The sequence below is a fragment of the Salarias fasciatus genome, chromosome 1 (genome assembly GCF_902148845.1).
Source record: "Salarias fasciatus chromosome 1, fSalaFa1.1, whole genome shotgun sequence".
NCBI classification, from domain to species: domain Eukaryota; kingdom Metazoa; phylum Chordata; class Actinopteri; order Blenniiformes; family Blenniidae; genus Salarias; species Salarias fasciatus.
In genome coordinates this window covers 18,844,923-18,868,083 of record NC_043745.1, presented here as the reverse complement: position 1 = coordinate 18,868,083, position 23,161 = coordinate 18,844,923, and the positions used below count along the sequence as shown (strand labels likewise).

General features: G+C 40.5%; 1 protein-coding gene across 1 annotated transcript in view; it reads right to left on the bottom strand.

Moving 5' to 3' along the window:
• The window catches only part of LOC115388994 (CUB and sushi domain-containing protein 1-like), a 270,349-nt gene that overhangs the window by 82,990 nt on the left and 164,198 nt on the right, over nucleotides 1-23,161 (bottom strand). The window contains exons 24-30 of the mRNA XM_030092348.1: nucleotides 22,713-22,904; nucleotides 16,733-16,859; nucleotides 16,107-16,318; nucleotides 13,434-13,625; nucleotides 11,249-11,387; nucleotides 7,421-7,608; nucleotides 5,305-5,499 (exon numbers count right to left, since the gene is read on the bottom strand). Coding sequence (XP_029948208.1) covers nucleotides 5,305-5,499; nucleotides 7,421-7,608; nucleotides 11,249-11,387; nucleotides 13,434-13,625; nucleotides 16,107-16,318; nucleotides 16,733-16,859; nucleotides 22,713-22,904 — 1,245 coding nt within the window. The remainder of the gene's footprint in view (nucleotides 1-5,304; nucleotides 5,500-7,420; nucleotides 7,609-11,248; nucleotides 11,388-13,433; nucleotides 13,626-16,106; nucleotides 16,319-16,732; nucleotides 16,860-22,712; nucleotides 22,905-23,161) is intronic.

Genomic DNA, 23,161 nt, shown 5'->3' with positions numbered 1-23,161 from the left:
CTATCAACAGTCACAGAGAATTCCTTCTTTCTCGCACCAGCTCTTAGTTACCATGGAAACCAATAAAAGAGCGGTTTGAGATGGGATGTGTTTGTGCGTGTGTGTGTGTGTGTATGTGAGAGAAAGAGAGAGGGAGAGAGAGAGGGAGGGAGAGAGAGAGAATGAGCAAGAAGGAATGAGAGAGTCAGTGAGAAACGGTGGGAGAAGAATTTAGAGTAAATCAGACAGAGACGGTGAGAGGAAGGTAAAATAAAATTGAGGTGGAAGATCAAAAACCCTGAAAGAGAGAGAGAAGGAAAGGGGGTGAAGGGAGAGAAGAATGTGTGGAAGGGATGAAAGGAAAGACGAGAGGAGACGGTGGGAGTGTAAGTGGAGATGTATTATTTAAAGAGGTCTCACCCTGTCTAATGAGTTTGGTCTAAAAGCCCCAGGAGCTGCCCAAAGATAGAGAGACAGACAGAGAAACTTCCCTAACCATGCGGTGAGAAAATTCAATGTGCATTAAGAGTCGAGGGAGTAACAGAGCAAGATTACCGGGTAGGACTGGATTTAGTTAAATTGTTCTGCTTTGACTGTGTGATTTGTCTGACAGTGTGGGTTGGAGCTTCTCACTCATGGCTCTGAAACCGAGCACACTGCACATATCTCTCTGCTCCACACGGGTGGGTTTCAATCAAGGGATGTACAGAAATCTGCATACTGTACGAGCAGTGTGTCCTGATTTGAGAAAAAAAAAAAAAGAAAAAGAAAAGAAAAAGCAAAGCAGAGTCTACAGTTTGCCAGAAAAACATACACACGGGAGTGATGAAAAATCTCTGCGTATCAGATCAATCCAAGAAATTGTCTTTGTTTTTCAAGGTTTATTAATTGTTGGCAAACAAGAAATAGTGGCATTGCCGCCACTAACTAGTGTGGGCTGCAGATAAATCTTGAAAATGACTGAGACAATACAAACTCATCTAGAGTAAATATGTATACAGACATGGCCTCATGGCCACGGCGCTCTGTGATCCTATTGTCTGGATTTTAACTTTGCAGCACCCGTAGTCTTGAGGGTAACGTCGAAATTAGAACCAAATAACACAGAGAGTCTAAGTTTTCAAATAGATAAGAATAGAAATACTTTATTAAGCCCGGAGGGAAATTCCTTCAAGAGCAGCGGTTTGATGCCTCGAGGGGTTTAACAGCCTCACCGACTGCCACCTGCAATGATGCCACCAATCGTGCCTCCTTCTCAATAAGATCTGTTTATGTTGACTTTCCTCTTGTTCTCTTGAAATAATAAGTAGTCTTTTTCTTGGTATTTGGCCAGTCGGTTAATCAGATCGGCACCCTCTAGCTGACTGATTACCAAAAGGATTACTGCTTTATATATACTAGCATATAGTATATCAAGTAATTGAAGCAAGGATGAAGGTATTTTAACACTCCGAGAGAGAGAGAGAGACACACAAACTATTTTCTAATTGCAATAAAATTAAAGCAGAAAGACAGTTGTTTTGTTGCCTTACTGTTCCTGCTTGCTTTCAGTCATCAGACAAGCATTACCATCTGTCAGGCGAATGCAAATCTTTATAACGTTGCTCGCCCACTCTTTAATGCTTTAACCATTTCATGCTGCACATTATTGGGATGTGTTGTATCATTTGGTACATGATGCAGGCTACGTTCATCTTCAAAAAGCAGTAAGCAGTCCTGACAATAGCTGATCTTGGCTGATGTCTCAATACATCAATTGAAATAATATGTGGTGGAAAAGGAGGTGACAGTAAGTCCCACCAAAGCTCTTTATTCACTGTACTATTTGAGAAGGCAGTAAGTGGACAACAGACCATCTTTCAGTACAAGCATAGTTTATCTTCAAATGGAGAGACTGGGGTTAAAAATCAGGTTTTGTTCAAACCTTTCATCTACATGTTTGCAAAGCGAGGTGGCACAGATAGCACACTCACTTCACAATGAGAAGATATGTGGTTACTCGTGAGCTGGGGCATCTCTTCATGGAGTTTGCATATTCTGTCTGTGCTTAAAGGGATACTTCAACATTTTGGCAAATTGGCCCATTTAGCGCAATTCCTTAGTCATTTGGAACAGCATACTTACTTTTTTTTGTGAGGGCGAGCTATTGTTTATTCAGAGGTGAGTCAGGGAAGGTTTTCGGGACGGACACAATGGAAGTGAATGGTATTTTTGTTCCCCCTCGTCAAACTCATCAAATATACAATCCAACAACCCCAAAACACTTTGGTGGACACGTTTTAATCTGCACATTCACTACGCTGTGAAATATTAATGCAAAATTACCAGATTGAGTTGTTTATGCGAAGATTGCTAAGACGGAACTACTTACTAAACATGGCGTCTAGGCATAGTGATTTCAAAAGAAAAAGTAGTTCCCAGTATTTGCTTCAGTGTCGTAACGCTACAATATTATTTGTTGGTGTTCCACAGCGTAGTGAATGTGCAGATTATAACGTGTCCACCAAAGTGTTTTGGGGTTGTTGGATTTTGTATTTGATGAGTTTGACGAGGGGGAACAAAAATACCATTCACTTCCATTGTGTCCGTCCCGAAAACCTTCCCCGACTCACCTCTGAATAAACAATAGCTCTCCCTCACAAAAAAAGTAAGAATGCTGTTCCAAATGACTAAGGAATTGCGCTAAATGGGCCAATTTGCCATAATGTTGAAGTATCGCTTTAAGTGTGCTTTCTCTGGGAATTCTGACTTCCTCCTACAACCCAAACACCTATTCATTAGATAAATTACTAATTCCAGATTGCCCAGACATGTTAGTTTGTTCCTGATTGATATTGAGGTGAACTTTGCTTTGTTCAATACTCGCTCGGACAGGCCTCAGTCCTTTCAACCCTGAGACTGATACAGGTAGAGACTGATGGAGGGATGCAGTGTATCCTATACCAAAATCCTTCTTAGTGACACTGACAGCACATTAAATACATTCTTAAAGTGTGATGAAGTTCTACATATTGTAGATAAAATGTTGGGGGGTTTATTTATCATAGCAGTATCAATCAAAATTAAATGAAGTATAAAAACGTGGATTAATTGCCTGATGAAGTGGCAGACCTTCAAACGTTTCGCATCACTTGGTTTTTGATGGAACACCATGATGTGGTCTTACGTTATTAGTCTTCAAATATGACTGCGATATCAATACTTGGCTTCTGATAATAAATACATTATTGTGCAGAGGGGCATCCAAATATTAAACTGAATCAATTCCTGTCACTCCTAATAAATATGCAGTAAGTTCAGAAACAAAGTTTTGCTTGTCGAAAAGTGGAAAAGCTACACTTTTAAAAGAAAGAGGATGACGTTGTGCACAAAAAAGCCTTAAATTTGCATTTTGATACATTTGCAATCAGGTCCAGTAGATGTGTAAATGATAGTTCCTCCATGTTGACATGTTGACCTCCTTGTGAAGAGTGAAAAGACAGTCTTCACCTGGCCCACAGACACATTTCAAAAGCAAGTCATAGCTGGTGTGACACAGCTCCAAAAACAGCGTGGAAAAAACACAGGAGCATCAAGTAGTGACTAAAAGAGAGTTTCATCCCTCACAGACTGGTGATATGGGTCTATGAGGGATCATCCTACTGGCACATGTGACAAATATGAAACTGTTGTGTTTGTGGTTTTCTGTTGGTTTCCTCTTCTGCTGCCCCTCTGGGAACGTTGCCTCTTTCTAGATCAGCTCCTGATCAAATGGCAAAGCACAAAATCTCTATGCCTGGCAATTTCACAGTTGATTGATGTGTTGTTGTCATATGAAAGCTGACTATTCCTCTGATGACTGGACTGCAAGCACTGTTTGTCATATTTCAGCTTTTTGTTGTTAGTTTTAATTGATCGATCAAATAATAAATCAGTGGGATTGCTGTTTAGTATTGATTGAATATCTCTCTCTATAGTGGAGAACCGTTTTCCTTCCGAGCTGCATCATGGGAATGTTCTCCAAACGACAGGCACAAAAACGTCTAATCACAAAAAAATACTAAATACCAAATCAATGAAAGGACACACTGAAAATATGAATAAACACAATTATTGAAGAAGATAAGCTTTGATAGGATACAATCTCCTCCTTTATGAACATCTTTAAGGCAAGAGCTGGAAAAACATGCAATGTAGAGAACTTTTCAGGTCTGAGATTGCTGGAGTCAGTGTGATGCTTTTTTAGCTGTGATAAGTGGTTTCATTATCTTATCTCGGCGTAAACTGGATAAATGTGAACAGGAGATAAAATGACTTGATGAGCTCTTTTTTTTTTCTTTCCTCCAGCTGTCTGTTATTGGTTGTGGTTCTGTAATAGCTATTGTGTGTGCAATTATGCCATCCTCCTAACTCCTCTCCAAGTCTTAAAAACCCACTCCTCCTTCCCCTTCACTGTCTCTCAACATTATTAAATTGAGCTCACGCATGAGCTTTCTCAAAGTGTGTGCACGTTGTTCATGCGTGTATTTAAAAAGAAAAAAAAAAATCTATCCCTGACCTGCAACCTCGCTCTGTGGCTTATCCGAATCTGTTCCCCACACGGCATTAGGTCAGGCCTCTGCCGCTTGAGAGATCACACTCGCAGACGCATACAAAACGCACATATACGCTCTGAATGGCACTTTGGCAGGTGTCACATCATCGCCTCTCTGAGCTGTCAGTCACACAGACAGCTTGGCCTGCAGTCCCTGACCAACTCCCAAAACACACGCACTCACACACACACACACACACACACGCACAGATGCACACGCCACAGAAGTCTGTCTTGGCAAATCACGTCACATATCAGAATAGAATTTTGACAAACCAGCCTGGATTACATTACACCGGTACCAAAAAGGAGTATCACTGAATTACATATTGAACACAGACAAGAAGTAGCAGCTTAGGAGAATCCTATTCTGTATTCTGCAAAAAGAACACTGAAAATATGTGGCGTCAGCTGAACCATTCAGTCATTCAGTTTTGTGGACATATTGGGTTTTGACAGTAATATAGCACGGCATGTGAAGGGAATGGGGGTGTTTCCAACAGGTTGTCATTTTTACAACAAATAAGGTGAGAAAGGGATTAGAGGAAGTAACACTAAAATACATGTTTTTCCAATAGTGAACAGTAATCACACTCACAGTGTATTGCTTCAAATATAACAGCCTCTGCAGGACAAGCGACCCACCTTTGTCTAGCATTCACCTATTTGCTGGGTTTTGTGCAAAGTCTGACTCTGCAAGAGGAAGCTCATCTACTCCAGCGCGATGCGGTCTACACGGAGGCTTTTCCTACCTTTGCATGATGGCAGCGGTTTGTCCCACACCGGTTTCCCGTCGTGACCCATGACACAGGTGATGGTGTCTCCGCCCACTGTCGTGTAGCCATGGTGACAGCTGTAGGAGACCTGAGATCCCAGTTTGTAGTCGTAGCCGGCGCGACTGGCGTTCATAATGTTACCAGGGTCGAAGCAGGCCTCTCTCGGTTTTTCTGCAGAAAGAAGTGAATGTTTTCATCACTCAAGCGAATTTAAACTGTTAATAAACAAAAATTAACTGTTCTATTTTTTCAGATTTATTCATTAAACCTCATTATAGCCCCAGGAACTGCACCACAGGCTCCACTGTGGTTAAGAAAAAGCACTGTAATAATTTGGATTATTCATTTTCCTGAAACAATAATAAGTGAAACAGTCACTGCTGCATATCCACAAAATATACATAACTGTTTGATAAGGCTTAAAAATGGAATTTTTCTAGATTTCCTATCTTGGTGGAAATTTATTCGACTGGCTAACTGTTGAGTTCTCATAAAGCCTTTCGCTTGAACATTTTGTGCCATATCCAGGCAGAAAATGGTAAAACAATGGGGGTAAAAGTTGGGGCAAAAACAAAAGACAGAAAATCTAAAACAAAAGACGTGGACCCAACCATGTTCAAAACTGTCCTGGATCTTTATGACTTGGCATCAAGCCAGCTTGTTTGCTTTTCTTTGATTGCCTAATAAGAATGAGATATTGGGCCTGACAGATGAAAACAGATGGAGAAAGGGAGGTGGAGGGCAAGACAGAATAGAAACAGGGAGAGATGATTAAGGCTGTATTTTAATTAGAGAGATGGCGGATGAGAGGTTGTGAGTAATGACAAAAGTACAGAGGTGTAAGGCGGCATGAGGAGAGAGACAACAGAAGAAGAGATAATCTTTTTTTAATTAGAGATAAATGGGGTGAGAGAAACAACGAAGAAAAAAAACATGCTTATAAGATCTGACAGAGCAGATCTAGTTTTGAGTCAGTTGAACAAGCGAGTTCTGCATTGACTTGAGTTGTTAAATCACCTCCAGTCAAGCAACGTCTGTAAAACCAGGCTGAGTCACAATCTGTGGAAGTAAACAACTCAAGGGCTGACATGGAACAGCCTGCCCTTTCAGCTGAGAAAGATTTCTGATGTACGGGGGGAAATTAATAAGAGTAGGTTGATTAATATATCATCCAGGCTCCACACAAGACACTCCTACAGTATATTGACATTTTAATCGCTAAACCTAATAAGCACATGATTTAGTGACAATGAGTGTTCTTCACTTTAGTGTACAGAAAGTGGCCGTGGTGTTATTTGTTTGCCGGAACTCTAATAGAGCATTGATTTGTCCTGACAAATAACCCCATTTAATGTTAGGGTTCGATGTGTTATCGTGACTTGACTCAGTTTTGTTGATTTTAGCTTGAATAAGACTTCTGAGAAACTGGATTTATCACCTGCAATCATGATATTCAGCAATTTTTTCCACCGCTGTGGGGACAAAAAGCTGCAAGAGTTTCAAAAGACATGCGTTGAATGGTTTGTAATTTATATCAATGCAAAAACAACTTTGGATTCTGAACCTTGCTCACAGACTTTGGACCAAACACAGATCTTCTGTGGATGTGGACCAGATCACATCCTTCTGTCTCCTCACAGACACACAGATAGACGTGACTGATGTACGGTTCTGTGTGATGTGTGGTTCCGTGGGGGCCAGAGAGCCTTGTTCTCCTTTATGCTAAAGGCAGGCTTTCCTCTCCCGTATGATACATTTGGATCAAGTTAGAGGCTTCCCTCCTGGTATTACATTTTTGATGAGTTGTGTTTTGTTGTATCACATAAACCTTCTGTCCATCACTAAACAGCAGCGCAAAGTACCAAGGCAGAAAGATTCATGCTGTTCATGTTACTAAAACTACACCCAGTCACTGCGATTCTACGACTGCTTTAACTAGTGGTCTTTATATTGTCTCAATCTATCAAACAGACTTCAGTTTAGGTCATTTGAAAGCATTCGGCTCATTATTCAGGCAGAATATCAGCACCTCAAATATGACCTTGTGGTAAACTACAGAGGATTCTGGGCCAAAGTTTTCAAGTTTAATTACCTCGATATTCGATGGCGAACCCTGACATGCCCAGCGAGGCGTCAGATCTGAATGCCAGGAAGAGACTGTTACCACTGCTCTCGATGCGCTCTGGGGCCTGGGTGCCTTGGAGACTTGCTAGTAGTGGTCCATTAGAGTCTTCGCCCTCATAGATGTGCAGAAAGTCATAACTCGGCTCCATGTTGAAACTGGGGTAGAAAAACAAGACAGACAGGCTTAGATATAGAGATGCAGTGTTGTGTGCACATGCACGTGTGTGTGTGTGTGTGTTCAAACTCTACAAACAATTAATCCAGTGATGCATTACACTGAAATACCTGCTTCATCTAACCGTCTTGAGAATTGCTTTGTTTTATCTCTGTCTTAATCGCTTGCTAATCTTCTTATTTTCGTTTTGATATATTTTCTGGAAGTTTATTTTTTTAAGGAAAACTTTCTGTCTACTGTGATTTTATTTGACTGCTTCAAATTGAGACATTATATTACCCAAAAGCACAATTAGGGATATTTCAGAAAAATAAAGAAAATCCTGAGCTCCTGCAAAACCCAGTCATTCAGTGTCATTTTGATATTAAGGTGATCATCTTGTGGTTGTTTGTAAGAGACAATGGCGGTGTGACATTGTGAATATCAATCCTACCATCCTGAGCATTAGAGTGAATGTAACCAAAGCTAATATATGCCCTCCTGTTGTGAAACCTGCCACTTAAACATGTGGCACCAACAATTATTACACACATCTCTTAAGTTTAGTTGCTTCGCCTCAAGTCTTTGCACAGCAAAAAAAAAAAAATCCTGTAAGGATAAACTACCACACACACACACAAATATATGACTTCCTGTAAATGTGCTCTCAGAGTACGCACATGGAGAATAAGTCTGAGGGGTTGTTTGAAAGTCAAAGGAATGTGTGTGTGTGTGTGTGTGTGTGTGTGTGTGTGTGTGTGTGTGTGTGTGCGTGAGGGAGAGAGAGAGAGAGAGAAGTTGAGAGAAACAGTTATATATAATATTAATGTCTCAGTATGGGAATATTGACAAACTAGCCTACAAAATAAACTCTGTGGGTAAAACAGGGCAAGTGTTGCATCTGATTATGAAAAGGTTTTGCATTCATTCATTAAACATGACCGATACAGCAGAGTGGCGACAGCGTAATGGGATGTTTATGTACTTTACATTAGAGAAACAGCAAACAAACAACAAAAAACGAGCTATGCACAAAACAGCTTTGAGTTATTATCTTTAAACTAATTTTTGTTAGATTTAAAATGTAAACCAGTTCTGAAAGATACTGCATGAAGAGATTAGATCAAAGAAAATAAAATCAAAAGTAGTACAAAATCTAGATTAGGATATTTCAAATTACCCCCAGTGCTATTAAAAGCTACCTTCCTCCTTTATTTCAGATGAAATAACAGTAATTTGTGTCTGGTGAAAAATACTAATTGTCTTATTGGAAAGGACTTGTGAAACACACAGTATGTGATAATTGCCAAAGTTGAAATAAGTGCAAGGAGTGTTGGTGTGTAAGCCCCGTGTTTTTATCTGCAGCAGAATGGGCTTAACAGCACCTAAGCTTCCTTTGCACTGACAAAGCATTAAATGATTCATGCTAATACCTTTTGCATTAGTGATACATTCTGAGTCTGAATGCTAAAGCTACTAAATGTCATAAAAAGAACATAAAGATCTCACTGAAAAGAAATGAGACAGCGTCATAATCTCTCATGCCAGGCGAGAGACAAGACATCAGTATCTTGACTCAAGACTTGAATGCAAATTAAAGGACAATCAAGTGAACTCGAGAAAGTCTTTTTTAAGACAAAAAAATAGACAATTTGAAATATGCTGCAATGCTACAAAAGTGGCGATGTTCTCATTACGTGCAGACAAGAATAAACATTCTATACTGGTTCTAAGCCTTCAGAAAATTTTGAAATCATGTAATTTTTTGGTTTATTTCCAAGATAAAAAGCATCTTCAAGCAGGCACAGTGGTGATTTGGATTTGAATGCCCAAAATCTCAAAATGATTACTGACTTCACAAGAGTATCATGAATCAGTGTGAATTCAGAGGCGGATCAAGAGCTTCATCAGTAACTAGGTCATAATGAAGTAGATTTTAGCTGAGTTGAAAACACAATTACACAGTTAAAAGTAAATAAAATACGACAACGAAATGATATTCAACATAAAAAACAAAAACAAAAAAACAACTAATATCTAGATAACCTCATTAAATGTAAAATAAAACTGTGTAACTGTAACAACAGAAGGGAATTATCTCTCCAGTTGAAAAATACGAAGCCAAAATTGGGTCATTTTTTCTCCTTTGGCAATCTGGAGAAAGTCCGCTTTGCTTTTATCTGTGTTGCTACATTTGATGCTCCAGTCTTCACTTTAGCTTTAGTCATAAGCCCCTAACCACTACAACTTGTGAAATATTCACCACTGAGACACAATCAAGACTTGAAATGTAAATAAACACTGCCCTATTACCGGAAGACAACACATGGAAATTGGCAGCAATTCCCATCATTCACACATGAATTTCACTTTTCCAATCAAGCCGAGAACGGCGTGCGTGCCAAAGTACTGCATTTCCATATGTTGGTTCAAAACAGATGCTTTTTTTTGTCTGCTTTGTGTAGATATATTCACACATTAAAGCCGGGAAGGTCAATAACAAGTGATGGACCATACATAACAAGGAAAACATGCAAACAAGCATGAAAAAAAACTGGCACATTGTCCATGGAGGCAAGGATATGCCCCTGTCAAGGTAAACAACTAATCAAATGTATCTTCCATTTATAATACCCCTGATGTTACATCAAAGTCTTTTAATAAATATGAACTTCTGAAAATATCATCTTACCATAGATGAGTCACTGATATTAAAGGTAGATTCACTGCAGCCCGTTTGATAGGTCTGACACCTTGTAAAGGTTTTTCCCACGTACTGGTTTATTAGATACTAAATTATCCTTCACTGCATGTTAATTAAAATTATCTGAGTCTGCTGCCTGAATATACAGACTATTTTTGAGTTTGTGTCGGCCACAATGAGTCATGGAATCTACGCTGTAAACGAACAAACTAATGTACAAAATCTGAGGAGAATTATACATATTTTAATTTATGCCAGAGGTGAAACATATTTTACAAAAAAGCTTTGGGGATCCCACTCGTCCCCCTGCTCTTTAAGCTTGCAATTTTTAACGTTTTCCCAGGTATTTGGACAAACTCATTAAAAATGTATAACAGCAGTGAAATCTCTGCTCTGCCCTGATGCGTCTGCTGCAGTGGCATCGCCTCAAAATGAGGAGAAAACACATTTTGCTGTTACTCTTTTGTCTGTTTTGCTGCAGCACGATGCTGTGACCTTTAAATAATACCTCTTCAAGCTGCAAAATCCTAAATATTAAACAGAGCGAATGACTATCATAAATCAATACATGTAAGCATAAATTATATTACTAACTGAAAGTAAGATACATATTTTCAGTCAGCAGAATATCATATTTTTGTGTTATACAGCCCCCAGCAGTTTATGGCAGTGACACATTTTCTTTTGTAGCCTGAGTGCAAGAACTTTAATTAACACTGAATTATCATAAAACTACAGCCTTTCTTTGATTTCCATGCGGACTCTTTGTGAATATTCCCAAAATACCTGGCCAACCCTCAAACGTGTGAACACCTGCTATAGGTAACAAGGTGTTGTTTACTTAAGAAAAACACACTGTTCTCTTTATGTGAGAGGTTATTTCTGCACAAACTGCGATCATTTGTAGATCGAGCAGAGTGCACTGAGGCATACCTTACCTTTTAAATAGTAGAGCGATTACAAAGTCAGGGTTGACTCTGATTCTCCAGTCACACTCTTTCCCCGGAGGGTAAGGCTGAGGGTAGTTAGGAGAGAGTATCACTCCAGAAGGGCCGCTGACATTCCCCCCACAGGTCGCTGGAGAGACGGACGAGAAACAAATAATGAGACCAACAGGAAGCGAGGGGAGAGGGAAAGATGACTACGCAGCATTAGGATTGAGGTTATTTGGCCAGAGAAATCACCCCTGATTGACCACTCATGAAACCCCCACAGGCGGGACGGGAGGAAACGAGTTAGTTAGTAATGGGGAGTATGGCAGAGGTTGGTTAGGAGTGAGAAAATTATTCCTAGTGGACCACTGATATTACCTCCACAGGTTGCTTCAGAGGGTGAAAGAGCAAAATAGAGATAGAGAGACTGTGAGATTTAGTTACAGAGTGTAGGGCTGGGGGTAGTTAGGAGAGAAAATCACCCCTGGCGGTCCTGTTATCCCACAACAAGCCAGAGAGAGGGAAAGAGATATTGGCAAGAGAGACAGAAAGATGCATTCAAGCAGCAATTTGGCAATGTGAAGGAAGAGTTTGAAGCATGGAGAGGTGTCTTGGGGGCGGCAGGTGGGTGTGAACAGATTATCAACAGTGAAATAGAGGTAAACAAAGGCATTAACAGTTGCAAATCACTCTCAGACAGATACACTTACACACTGGAGCACCGTGCACACTGTGGTGGAGTGTTGTGTGTGTTTAATCTCGGGAGCATTAGAACGCCGGGGATTCACCACCTGAGGCGAAAGCACGGACTAAGGAGATGCGCGCTACGCTAAGCTGAGTGAAAATGGAGGGAGATTTAAGCCCCGCACTTTATCTGCTGTCGTGCAAACCGTGAGGTCAGTGGCAAAGAGTCAAAGGCAGTGTGAGGATCACAGGGATGACTACAAGGCGAAGCCTTGTCTTTGTGACCGCGCTGGAGGACATCCATGTAGAGGATGATAAAGAGAAGGAGCAACCCACAAAAAAATCAGCCCGTAGTATCTGACCATAAGCCAAATGTCTGTGATCCCTGGCTCTGTGTAGGAGGGAGAACAACATGCTGCATGCTGTAAGAACTTTCATTGTTTACCTCTCCTTTTCAGCTGGATGATGCAACACTTAAAACAAAATTGCGGTACGTTTATGGCAATTTCCTCTGTTGATTCCCCTCATCTATCTCCTCTGATTACCCTGACATGATATGACACGTGCTGAGCAACACTGAGCTATATGCAGCACTTAATCAGGAGAAAGAACCTTGGTACTCTGATGAAGGCATGCATTTCAGCATCAGCCTATCGACATGGCGAAAGGAACATTTGTAATCATCCTACAGGAATTTTTGGTGAACATACTGCGATTTGCATATTCCATGATGAGGAAACGCAAGTCCTTTGCTGCAAATTTATTTGCATCTTTTGTTGCGCTGGCGTTCCCATTGCCGCACTCTGACTGGGAAAAAAAAGGGCTTCAAGTGGCTTCATCTCAGTTATGCAGCAGCTTGGAAGAAAATAAGAGGAAAGGGGAAACACATCTCATAGTCAGGGAGAGAGAAACAAACTGCAGCAGAATGGTGTGAATGAAGTGTGGGATCTGATGCAGGAACTCGCCAGGATATGAGCAGCAGGTGGGCGCCGTGATGGTCACCATGGAGGGAGAAGCAAACAAGCTCTGGATTTGATACAAGGACCCAATCACAGCTACTCTGGTCATGATGCTGACCTTTTTTTTCCTTCTGTTTTTCCCTGGTCACCTTCTCTGTCCCAGTTCTGCCTCCTTCATTTCTCTTCCAGTAGAGCCACGGAGGTCAAATAGCAATTTGGGAGGCTTTGTTGCATGTCTTGAATTTTTCTTTTCGGCTGTGCCAACAGTGCTCAGTTTATATCCTAACTATAGCCTCATTAGCATCTGTTCAAATTCCCCTTGATCTTAAATATAAAGCTCAAATTCATTCTAGGGCCTGTCACTGTGGGATATATTCACAAGGGAGAGGAAATAAAAAGGTGTGTTATACAGCCATAAAAATTAATCCATCCTAACATTTAGTCCTGATTTTCTGGGGGCATTTTAACATGAAAGTCTGTATCGCTGGCGATCTAAAGAGAGTTATTGCAATATACGGAGGGCCGTGTATCATCACAGAGTGCCGTACCTATACAGGTGGGAGGGTCGGGCTGCCAGTAGAATCTGTTATCCATTCGCACACATGTGATGGTGTCTTGGCCTTGCAGCTGGTAGCCCGGATCACACTGGAACGTCATGCTGTCGCCCGGCTCCTTGCTGTCGCCGTAACGAGAACCGTTCACAGGAATCCCCGGGTCATTGCAGGTGGTCGCTGTTGTAGCTGGAGAGTGCAAAAACAGACATTTTCAGTGTCCGGAAGGAAAAGAAGACAGGAGAATGTGCCGAAACCTAATAGAACAGTCAGTTCTGCATAAATATGTAGCGCATGTATCACAAAGCAGAGGGAAACAAAAAGCACTGAATATTGCACTGGTTTTAAGACTTTTTTGAATCTGGTAAAGCAACAAAAAAATTAATTCTTTGTGAAAATAAGATATGGTTACTTAAAAATGTGCTTTGTTGTTTTTGCTTTCTAACTGTGTCCCTCTCAAGGCTAAACAAGACACTTCTCAGGGAAACAGATTTATTTTATCTGTAGCGACTGGATTAACAATTACAACCTATACGAGGTGTGAGATTCACAAATTCACATCTAGCCATAAAAAAAACACATTGATTAGATTATTGATATAAATGATCTGAAATGCAAATAAAAGCAAAAGCTATAAACTCTATAGCTACCTAGTCAAATGATCTTTACCACCAATAAATAATGCTGTGTTGCAATTTAATGAAGTTCAAGCTCAGAAAGGTGAATAGTTTTGGCGTTTTATATATATGTATTTATATACATGGACAGAACTACTATCAGCAAAGGTTTTAATGCACATTACAAAGAAGTAGATTAATTATAAAGCTTCACTAAATTATCCAGTCTTGGTCGACATGATCCTGGAATTCAGTGGAAACTGGTTCCATAAATTCAGTCATTATTGAACACATACATTGACAACATGTGGGATTCTGAGTTTGTATTATGATATTTTTGCACAAGTCAAGTGAGGAAAAGACAAAAGGGTGGATATCCAACTACGGTAAATCCTCAAGCTTTCATTTAAATAAATCGATGTGGTGGCAAATACCATTCCCTGTGCTTTAGTAAATCAACATAGTGGTAAATATAAGGAGCCATTACCATAGTAATGGAACTGTGGGTTGATTAGCATGTTAGTGAGTGCAAATATTTATTGTTTTAAATGTCGAGAGAGGAGGAAAAGAGTGAGAGATCCATTGAGAGTGAGAGGCAGACAGCACTGGAATATTCATGACTGTCAATATGCATGTTTTAAAAAGTTCTGACAATTACTGGTTGGAGTTTGTGTGTGTGTGTGTGTGTGTGTGTGTGTGTGTGTGTGTGTGTGTGTGTGTGTTGGTATATGGAGATGCATATAGAAAAATTAAGCCATATATGCTAATGAGTGAATAATTTAGTCATATGGTTGTGTATTTGTTTAACTTTATTTTCTGGAGACTGAAAACTGAAAACACACCAGATTTTTGGGGGTGAAGGAAAGCATGATGTACAAAGGTGTGTACTTGTTTATCTGTACTGAAGGGGATGCAAACTGACCCACAGTGACAAGTCTGGTCCTTACGTTAAAAACATCATCTGTTTTATCCTCTATGCCACTTGCCGCTCTCCCAAACCCACAGTGACTCTGAATACATCACAATGCTGTTGTAGATCAGGTGGATTAATTACAAATGGACATCTTTGCACAGAGTTGGTATCAGGGTTGTGTAAGTTGTTCTCATTTAAGAAAAAAAAGTCTTAACTGAACAATTATTTGTTGAGGAAGTCTTTCAGGAAGACAATGCTCTGCCTCAACGAGTCATTGCTTGATATTGTTAATAAACCTGTGATGAAGCTCTGCTCATTGCTTTTATTTTCTCCTGTGTCACAGAAGTAGAATTGAGTCACGGATCTCTGGTGGGTTCCTTCACTTCTTATTAAGCGCCAAAGTCCCTGGGAGAGGTATTAAATATCTCATTTGATTCGTTTGTGAAAGGCTCGTCAGAAATCCTTTTAAAAGCAGCATGAATGCCAGATTAGTGATCGTATGGCCATTAAAAAATGTGGGTTTATAAAATAACTAGGAAACCATATAGGCGATTAATGCTGAGTGGGTTGATTAGCTAATTTAGTTGCTAATTCAGTAATTGGTTTTTCTTCATGAATGAAACTGGGAATGAAGAGGGACGGACCACCCAAAGCAGCGATTTAGTAGAATCACGGCATTTCTGTGACGTTTTCTCCAGAAACTTCAGGATCTTCTATCACATGAACTTCTGATTCAGGGATTGACCTTTTGCTGACTCGACTGACTGGATTTATATTGATCTTGTCACCGTACAATTGTCAAATCTGCAGTGAGTGACTGCTTCTGTCTCTTTCTCCACGATAACATCAACATCGAGCAGTTATTCAATATCGCTGTGTGTTTTAGACACTGCTGAGAAGCACATGTTACAGAAGTGCGACACCCTGGTGAACATCATGAGCGATTGGATGTTTGCACTGTGGAGTCCTGGGGGCCGCTGCCATGAATATTATATGAGCACTGAGATCCATTTTGCAGCTTCCTGGTTGTTGTCGAGTTTTACAGATCTAATAAATAGCCTTGGAGTTATGGTAATGAAAGGTGTGTATGACAAATCCAGGCAGCTGAGGGGACGGGGACATAAAGGTTAATATACTCACTTGAAAACTGTATAGAAAAGCCTTGCTTGCTGATGAAATAATCGGAGTCAAACTGCAGGGTGAGGATGTTGAAGGTCGAATGGATATCTTCAGGTAAGGCAGGGCCGGACCACTCTTTCAGGAGGATCCCACCATCCGACGGCCCGGACGGTCCGTCCCACACTCTCAGGATGTCGTGACCAACCTCAGTGTCAAAGACGATGAAGTGCAGGCTGGGAAAACACAGCAAAACAGCAGTTTGACAAAAGGTCATATAAACATAAATGAATTGAAGCACACCTGAGAGCGGACAGTCTGCACGATGTCAGCAGAGGCCACCATGAGTCGAAAAACACAATGGTGTCATGATGACTGATGAGGCGCATTCTCCAACACAGCAGTGGCTCTGACAGTCAACATTTATCTCTTGTTAGTGAATAAATTATCACCTGGCACTCTTGTAAAAGTGTTTACCTCCGTGGATAATATAGATTAAAGGCTGCGTGTATCATAACTCTATCCAGACCGGAACAAAGCACGCAGAGGGCATTCTTTTGATATTCTTCTAAATAACTTGATTCACAATATCACAAAGACAAACAATAATTCATTACAGGTATGTATTCAAATAAATGTCTCATAATTACCTGATTGTCTTCCCTGTATCAGCCTCTATAGTCCAGGAGCAGTGAAGGTTGTTGTCATACGGAGCGGGGTATCCTGGGGAGAGAATCCGTCCTGACACCGCTCCAGTGATGTGACCTCCACACTCCGCTGCAAAGACAGGACATTTCAACACATCAAGTCATTTCCCTCCTTTTATTTAGCTTTTTAGGCAATGAAGATGAAGATTACTCTATTCAGTCGTCTGTGTTTGACAATGTTAACCGAATCAAGAGATGTGAATGAACCACAGGAGGCGGGGCGCACATTTAACTGGACAGCTGAAACATTGAAGGAACATGTGGTTAATTCAGCACAGCGTAAATCACCAGGAAATCCATGCCATGCAGCGTAAAAGCAGGCTAGCTACATAGTTTAAGCACAGGAGTACAAAACGTTAGCATTTTACAGCCGTCAGAAAAAAGGAAAACCACTAAAATGGCGAGGTTATTGGAGAATTATCTTTTTATGAAATGATCTATTACTAAAAATAAATCTTGTCAAGCCACTCTGCTTCACCTCTATTGTCATATCGGATTTAAGATCTTGACAATCCTATTTAGCACAGTGGTTCGAAGAGGATGTGCATTCTTCTCGCAGGATCCTCGCTCACCGTTAAAGGTGTTTTTGTCAGCTCTTGTCAGTTCCTTCGAACTAAAACCTGACCTCTGACCCCAGCTAGAAGGGGCTCAAATTATTTTCTGTCCAACTCATTGGAGTTTTGGTCTGTTCTACGGTCACGGCTCTCAACTTTAAGAGTTAGCGAGTGATATCTCAAGGGATCTGAAACTCTTTCTTCAAAGTAAATGCAGGTGTTTTTTTTTCAGGATATTTCAAATTGGTTCAGAAAAAATGCGTGGTTAAATGACAATAATTCAGAAATCATCATTCACGAATTGGGCATGAAATGATCTAACAATTCTAGTACAGTTTCAAAATTATGAGTATCTCTTAAAAAAAAAAACCTGAATGAAGAGTTAATTTGTTTTATCGTACTTTATGTGGCTTTTTAATTGATCAAACGTGTTGAATATACGTTTGTAGATCAGGCCTCGGTGTCCTTGACTGTGTTATTTCTTCTCCTTTAAAAAAACAAAACATTCGTGCAGAACTCTGTCATTTTCCAAAAAAGTGAAATATCCTATCGCCTTACACAGGTGAGTGTGTTTATCACACATTGTACCCTTGTTATTAGCTTGATTAACATTTCAGTTCATCTCTAGAAAAGGCTTGTCTAGTCTTCTTTAACATAGAGGTGTGAAGGATGAGTTGAACGAGAGTGCACTTGAAAAACAAAACAAAAAAAAATAAAAGAAAAGAAACTTAAATCATTACATCAACCTTGAATTATCCCAGCTCCTGCGATACAGTTTCAAGGTTGGTGAATAACTCTGATAACTGTTTTCCCTTAAGGATCCCCCTATAGTGTTCAAATTTCAAGAAAAAAAAATGTTTAATGCACAAGAGAGAACTGGGATTTAGTGTTATTTTTATATTGTATTCAGCAGAGAGGAACATGGGAGATGACAGGAAGCAGTGGGGAAAGGCTGCGAGCAGATTTAAAGTCATCATTGTAGAACACAGCACACATGATGGACCGCTGAGCCAGGAGATCACTGCTGATTAGGAACCAGTTTGGTATAGAGAAGGGGTTTATATCTGTGTGTATTGAGTGTTTGTTTGCCATAAGTGGGAGCTGGGAGCCGAGCCGCACAATCTACAATACCATGACAGCACACTGTCGTGTTGCTCTGGGCAGAATGCACAAAAACATGTATTTACTGAGCTGAAGGATCTACACAATCACAAACAAAGCCAAAGACACTGATATCCTGTTATGCAGGTACATTGGCTCCTTTACAAACTGGCATTAACGTGTGTTTCAGGTGATCAGATCACATGTGGAGAGACATAAAGGTGAGTGGAACCACGGTGCTTTCACTCATTCCACCTCCAGGTGGTCCAGGATGCGTCTGACAGCAAAGGCTTTGTAGTGTAAACATCACGTGTTGCAAAATGCATCATATGCAATACGCTAACGTTATCAGTGCACGCCATGTTTTCTTTTAAAGAATGTAACAGTCCGAGTTTCAGTCTTTCCAACTTTCCAAAGAAACTAATAAAAGGAACAACCACGTCCATCCCTGCAGGTCAGCAGAGGCACGGTGCCTCACAGCGTCCTGGGCAGAGGATGCTGTCATAGCCTTTATCTGGGGAGAGACTGAGTGTCGGGACCTTTGACCTTTTGGTGGAAATGACAGAGGTAGTAATACAATCCCAACTTCAGCCTGAAACTATGATATAGACAAGTGGAAACAGCCCGAGTCAGGCTCGCCACATGTGATGTGATCACCTGAAACACATGGTAATGACAGGTGTGAACGGGTTCATGCACACGGATGAATGGATACACACACACACACACACACACACACACACAGTCTTGTATTTCTATCCTTGTGGGGACCGTCCATTGACTCCCATTCATGTCTCACCCCTAACCCTGACCCTTACCCTAACCCTAACCCACACCACAACAAAGCCTAACCCTAAAGAAATGTTTTTGCACTTTTACTTTTTTCAGTAACAACAACATGGTCAAGAAAACACTGTTTCTCCTACTTAGGACCGGAAAAAGGTCCCCACAAGGCACGTCGTTCCACGTTTTGCTATCCTTGTGGGGACATTTGGCCCCGACAAGGATAGAAATACAAGAACACACACACACACACACACACACACACACACACACACACACACACACACACACACACACAGCATAGCTGTCTTAGTTTCTGCTGATTGGAATGAAAAAAACAAAAGTAAAAACAAAAAAGTTAAAAGGCACCAATTTCACAAAATTCTGGTAGAAATAAGCAGCAGCGTGCCACGGTGCTTCAGTCAGGGCCAGCAGGAACAAAGCTGCTCACCCTGCCGCCCCTGACTGCACGCCGCTGGAAATAAGAAGCAGTACAGACACAGAAATAGAAGAAAATAGGTATTTAGCAAGTTTGTGCCAACCGAAACTGCAATTTCCCAAGACAGGGGAAAAGAGGCACCTATATATAGAGAAAGATGGCTAAATTTACTGTATGAACAGAGGCAGAGAGACAATAGCAAAAAGGAGTCCCACAGCAAGCCAGCGAGCGAGAGAGAGAGAGCGAGAGAGAGAGAGAGAGCGAGAGAGAGAGAGTCTGTATGGAAGCAGCCTGAGGCAAAGCCATCTCCTGATCGCCATGCTAATACTCTCAGATACGGGAGCAAGCCAGACAGACAGAGAAGGTGACAGTCAGAGAGGCAGAATGACAAACTCCCGAACAGACAGACAAAGACGAACGATGCAAAGGTAGCTATAAGGGTGTTTAGCCCAGGGCTCTGCCAGCTAGTGTTCTCCTGGTTGCTGGCATACCTGAAAAAAGGCAGCGACAGAGCAGCGGCAAACTAATGACTCACTGCAGAAATACACAGGAGCGAACATAATCACATTCAGCTTTGCATCTATATCCTGAATTCCTTCATGTTACGCACTTCAATGCTTTGCAGCAGCCACATCAGGCTGAATGCAGCACCTGTCGAGCGATTCTTCAGCATTTCAGTGGACCTTTTTCAATAAGTGACCACACATACCTAGTAAGGCGTTTTGTTTCACAATTGTGATTTTTGAAAGCTATCTAAGAAAACTAATATGAATTAATTAAACAGTTCACTGCTAGTTAAATCCATCAGGACTGACGGGTGTTGCTGAAAAAAAAAAAAAAAAAAAAACTGGAACAAATTTCACAATTGCATAGGTGCAGGAACCTAAAACATTTGGGATTTTTCCCTCAAATTTAATTAAAAGCTGCAAAGTGTCATCTACAGCTAAATCTGCCCCCGGGCAGTTTATACTCCCTCAAACTTTGAAAATATTTTAATATATTCTGCAAGAATACCTCCTATTTGTCAGACTCACAATCTGAAAAAACTTGATATTGTGTGCAGAGCAGCAGCCAGATGAAGGGAAATTATTACATTGTTATTTCAAACTGCTGTCAGAGATAACTGTTGCTCAATTCTCTCAATATTCAACATGTATGGAAAACCATTCGATACAATTAAATTCATTCCCTTTTTTCTGTTCGGTTCCGTAACATTCCTCGAATTGTTGTGAGATGTTTTGATAAGAAGATAATACAATTCAAAGCACAGCAATTTAATGTTCTTAAAAAGTTTTCACTGTGACAGCTGATTATTATGTTCGTGCCAGTTATTTGTGGATCTCTGTTTAAAATTCACAGTGATTTGAAAGTATTGAACAGTTTCAAGGACATTTTGAAGGCAAAACGGATTGTACAGAACTCTGAAACGTTCATAAGAAAGTAATCAGTGTCAGTATTTAGAGGTCAAAAGACTTTTTTTTTTTAGAACTGTTTTATCTACATTTTGGGGGGACATTGAGAAGGTCTGAAACTGGAAATAATGGCAAAAATGCTTATAATGCAGCAAGACTAACAATTTATGAAAAGTATTAGTGCTGAATCATACCTTGCAGCATTTGCTCATCCATAATAGGCTCTAGTGGCGGAGAGGTTCCTTCCTGAATTGATGCCACGCCGTAAGTTTTTTTTCTTGTTCACACAAAGTGGACATTGTGTGAAGACATTCTGAATGTTCTTGAGGCCCGAGTGATGCACTGTGGTGGATCCACTGAGGGACCGACTCAACGTGGACTCAACTACGGATCTGCTCCACACACCGGCTGAAGAGAGTACAGACCTTTAAAAACTCCAAGTGCTCCAGCTCCAGTTCCAATTGTACATCTGATATCTGACAATTAAGAACTATATTCAGAATTATTCATATTGTGTACTTTCAAATAAGCGATCTACTTTGCGTAATGTAAATACGATGCAAATACGAAAAAGATTTATCTTTTTATTTATTTTTTTTTATTCATTGGTATTTTTGAAAATGTGTTCCTTTTTTGGGCTACTTGGCTTATCGTTTTCACATTTCCAAAAAGTTATGGCTCAAGACTGTGTTCATATAAGTGTATATATAAAAAAAAATGTTTGAAAAAGTTTAGTAGTTACAATTGTTGTTTTTTGGTTTTTGTTTATTTAGTTTCAGTTTTCTTCCATCTGCCGATACATAAAGTTTTACAGTACTCAGTACAAGTGTGAAAGCCCCTCAATAAGGGAGGCATGAGGTATGCCCTGACAGTGCTAGGTATGATTAAAGTTTCTTTTCATGTTTCAGCTTTTAGTTACAAACATTTGACCAGCTGCACTTCAAACATGCATCTGAGAACAAATATATAAATCAATTTATCACTTTGACTGATTTCTTAATATACTTATGATTCTTTGAAAATGGTTTGGTGAACAAAAGTAAAGTTATATGTTATAAGTCATCAAAAATACTGACTTTAAATATCTTTTTTTTTTCATTGCTGAGAGCAGAACAGGAGACTATGGCTTCAGTGAAATTCTTGGCATAAACATGCTGGACACCTTTAGGCTCCACGTTACAATATAAACCTATAAAAAGTTCAATAAAGACAGTCAATTACTGCTTTTGTAAGGAAAATCTAGAAAAGGCAGATGTAGTAAAGTATCATGCCTTGTGTCAATCTGATGTTCGAGTGCAGATATGGGGATGAGTAACGCCTGTTTTTACACACAGAGATATATTAGCACCACTGCACATATCACGCGCAGAGTGCTGAATCAGTCCCCACACACTCTTTTCAAAGTATTCACCTGTGTTCACTGAATCACTTCTTCACGCACTTTCCATTTTGACTCATCGCACTGCAGCGTGGAAACACACTGGAGTAGTTTCCACTGTTGCGTCTCCCACCTATATTCCCACTGAACTCTATCTAAATAAAAAAAACCTCACTCACAGCTTCAATAATTCAGGCCTTGTCATGAGGAATTATTGATGCGAAAGGGGAACCTACACGTGTGTTGGCATACTAACCGATACAGGATGGAAGTGGCTTGTCCCAGACACGTCTGTCCCCGCTGAGGCAGGTCAGCGTGCTGCTGCCGTGGAGACTGTACCCGGGGTTGCACGAGTACAGGACGAAAGTGTTGGCGTAATGACCGTCATCCTGGATCTTATAGCCGTAGCTCGGGATCCCCGGTTCCTCGCAGCGCACCAGGTCGAAACCTAGATGGAAAAATGGAGATACATGCAGATTATAAATACAAAACTGAAGGAGGTGATTCGGCTGTGAAAAAAGAGGACATAAGGTCATTTTCTGTCCTGGACCCTGCCACTTTCTGCAAAAGTTTTGAGCTTGAGCATGTTGCTAATGCTGAAAAGTCGTGTGACAGCTGGACTTTTCTGGAGATTCTACTCATACGCCCGATTCTATAAATTTTTTACAATGTTTGGGCTCCTGCCTTTTCTTCAGGCTATAATGA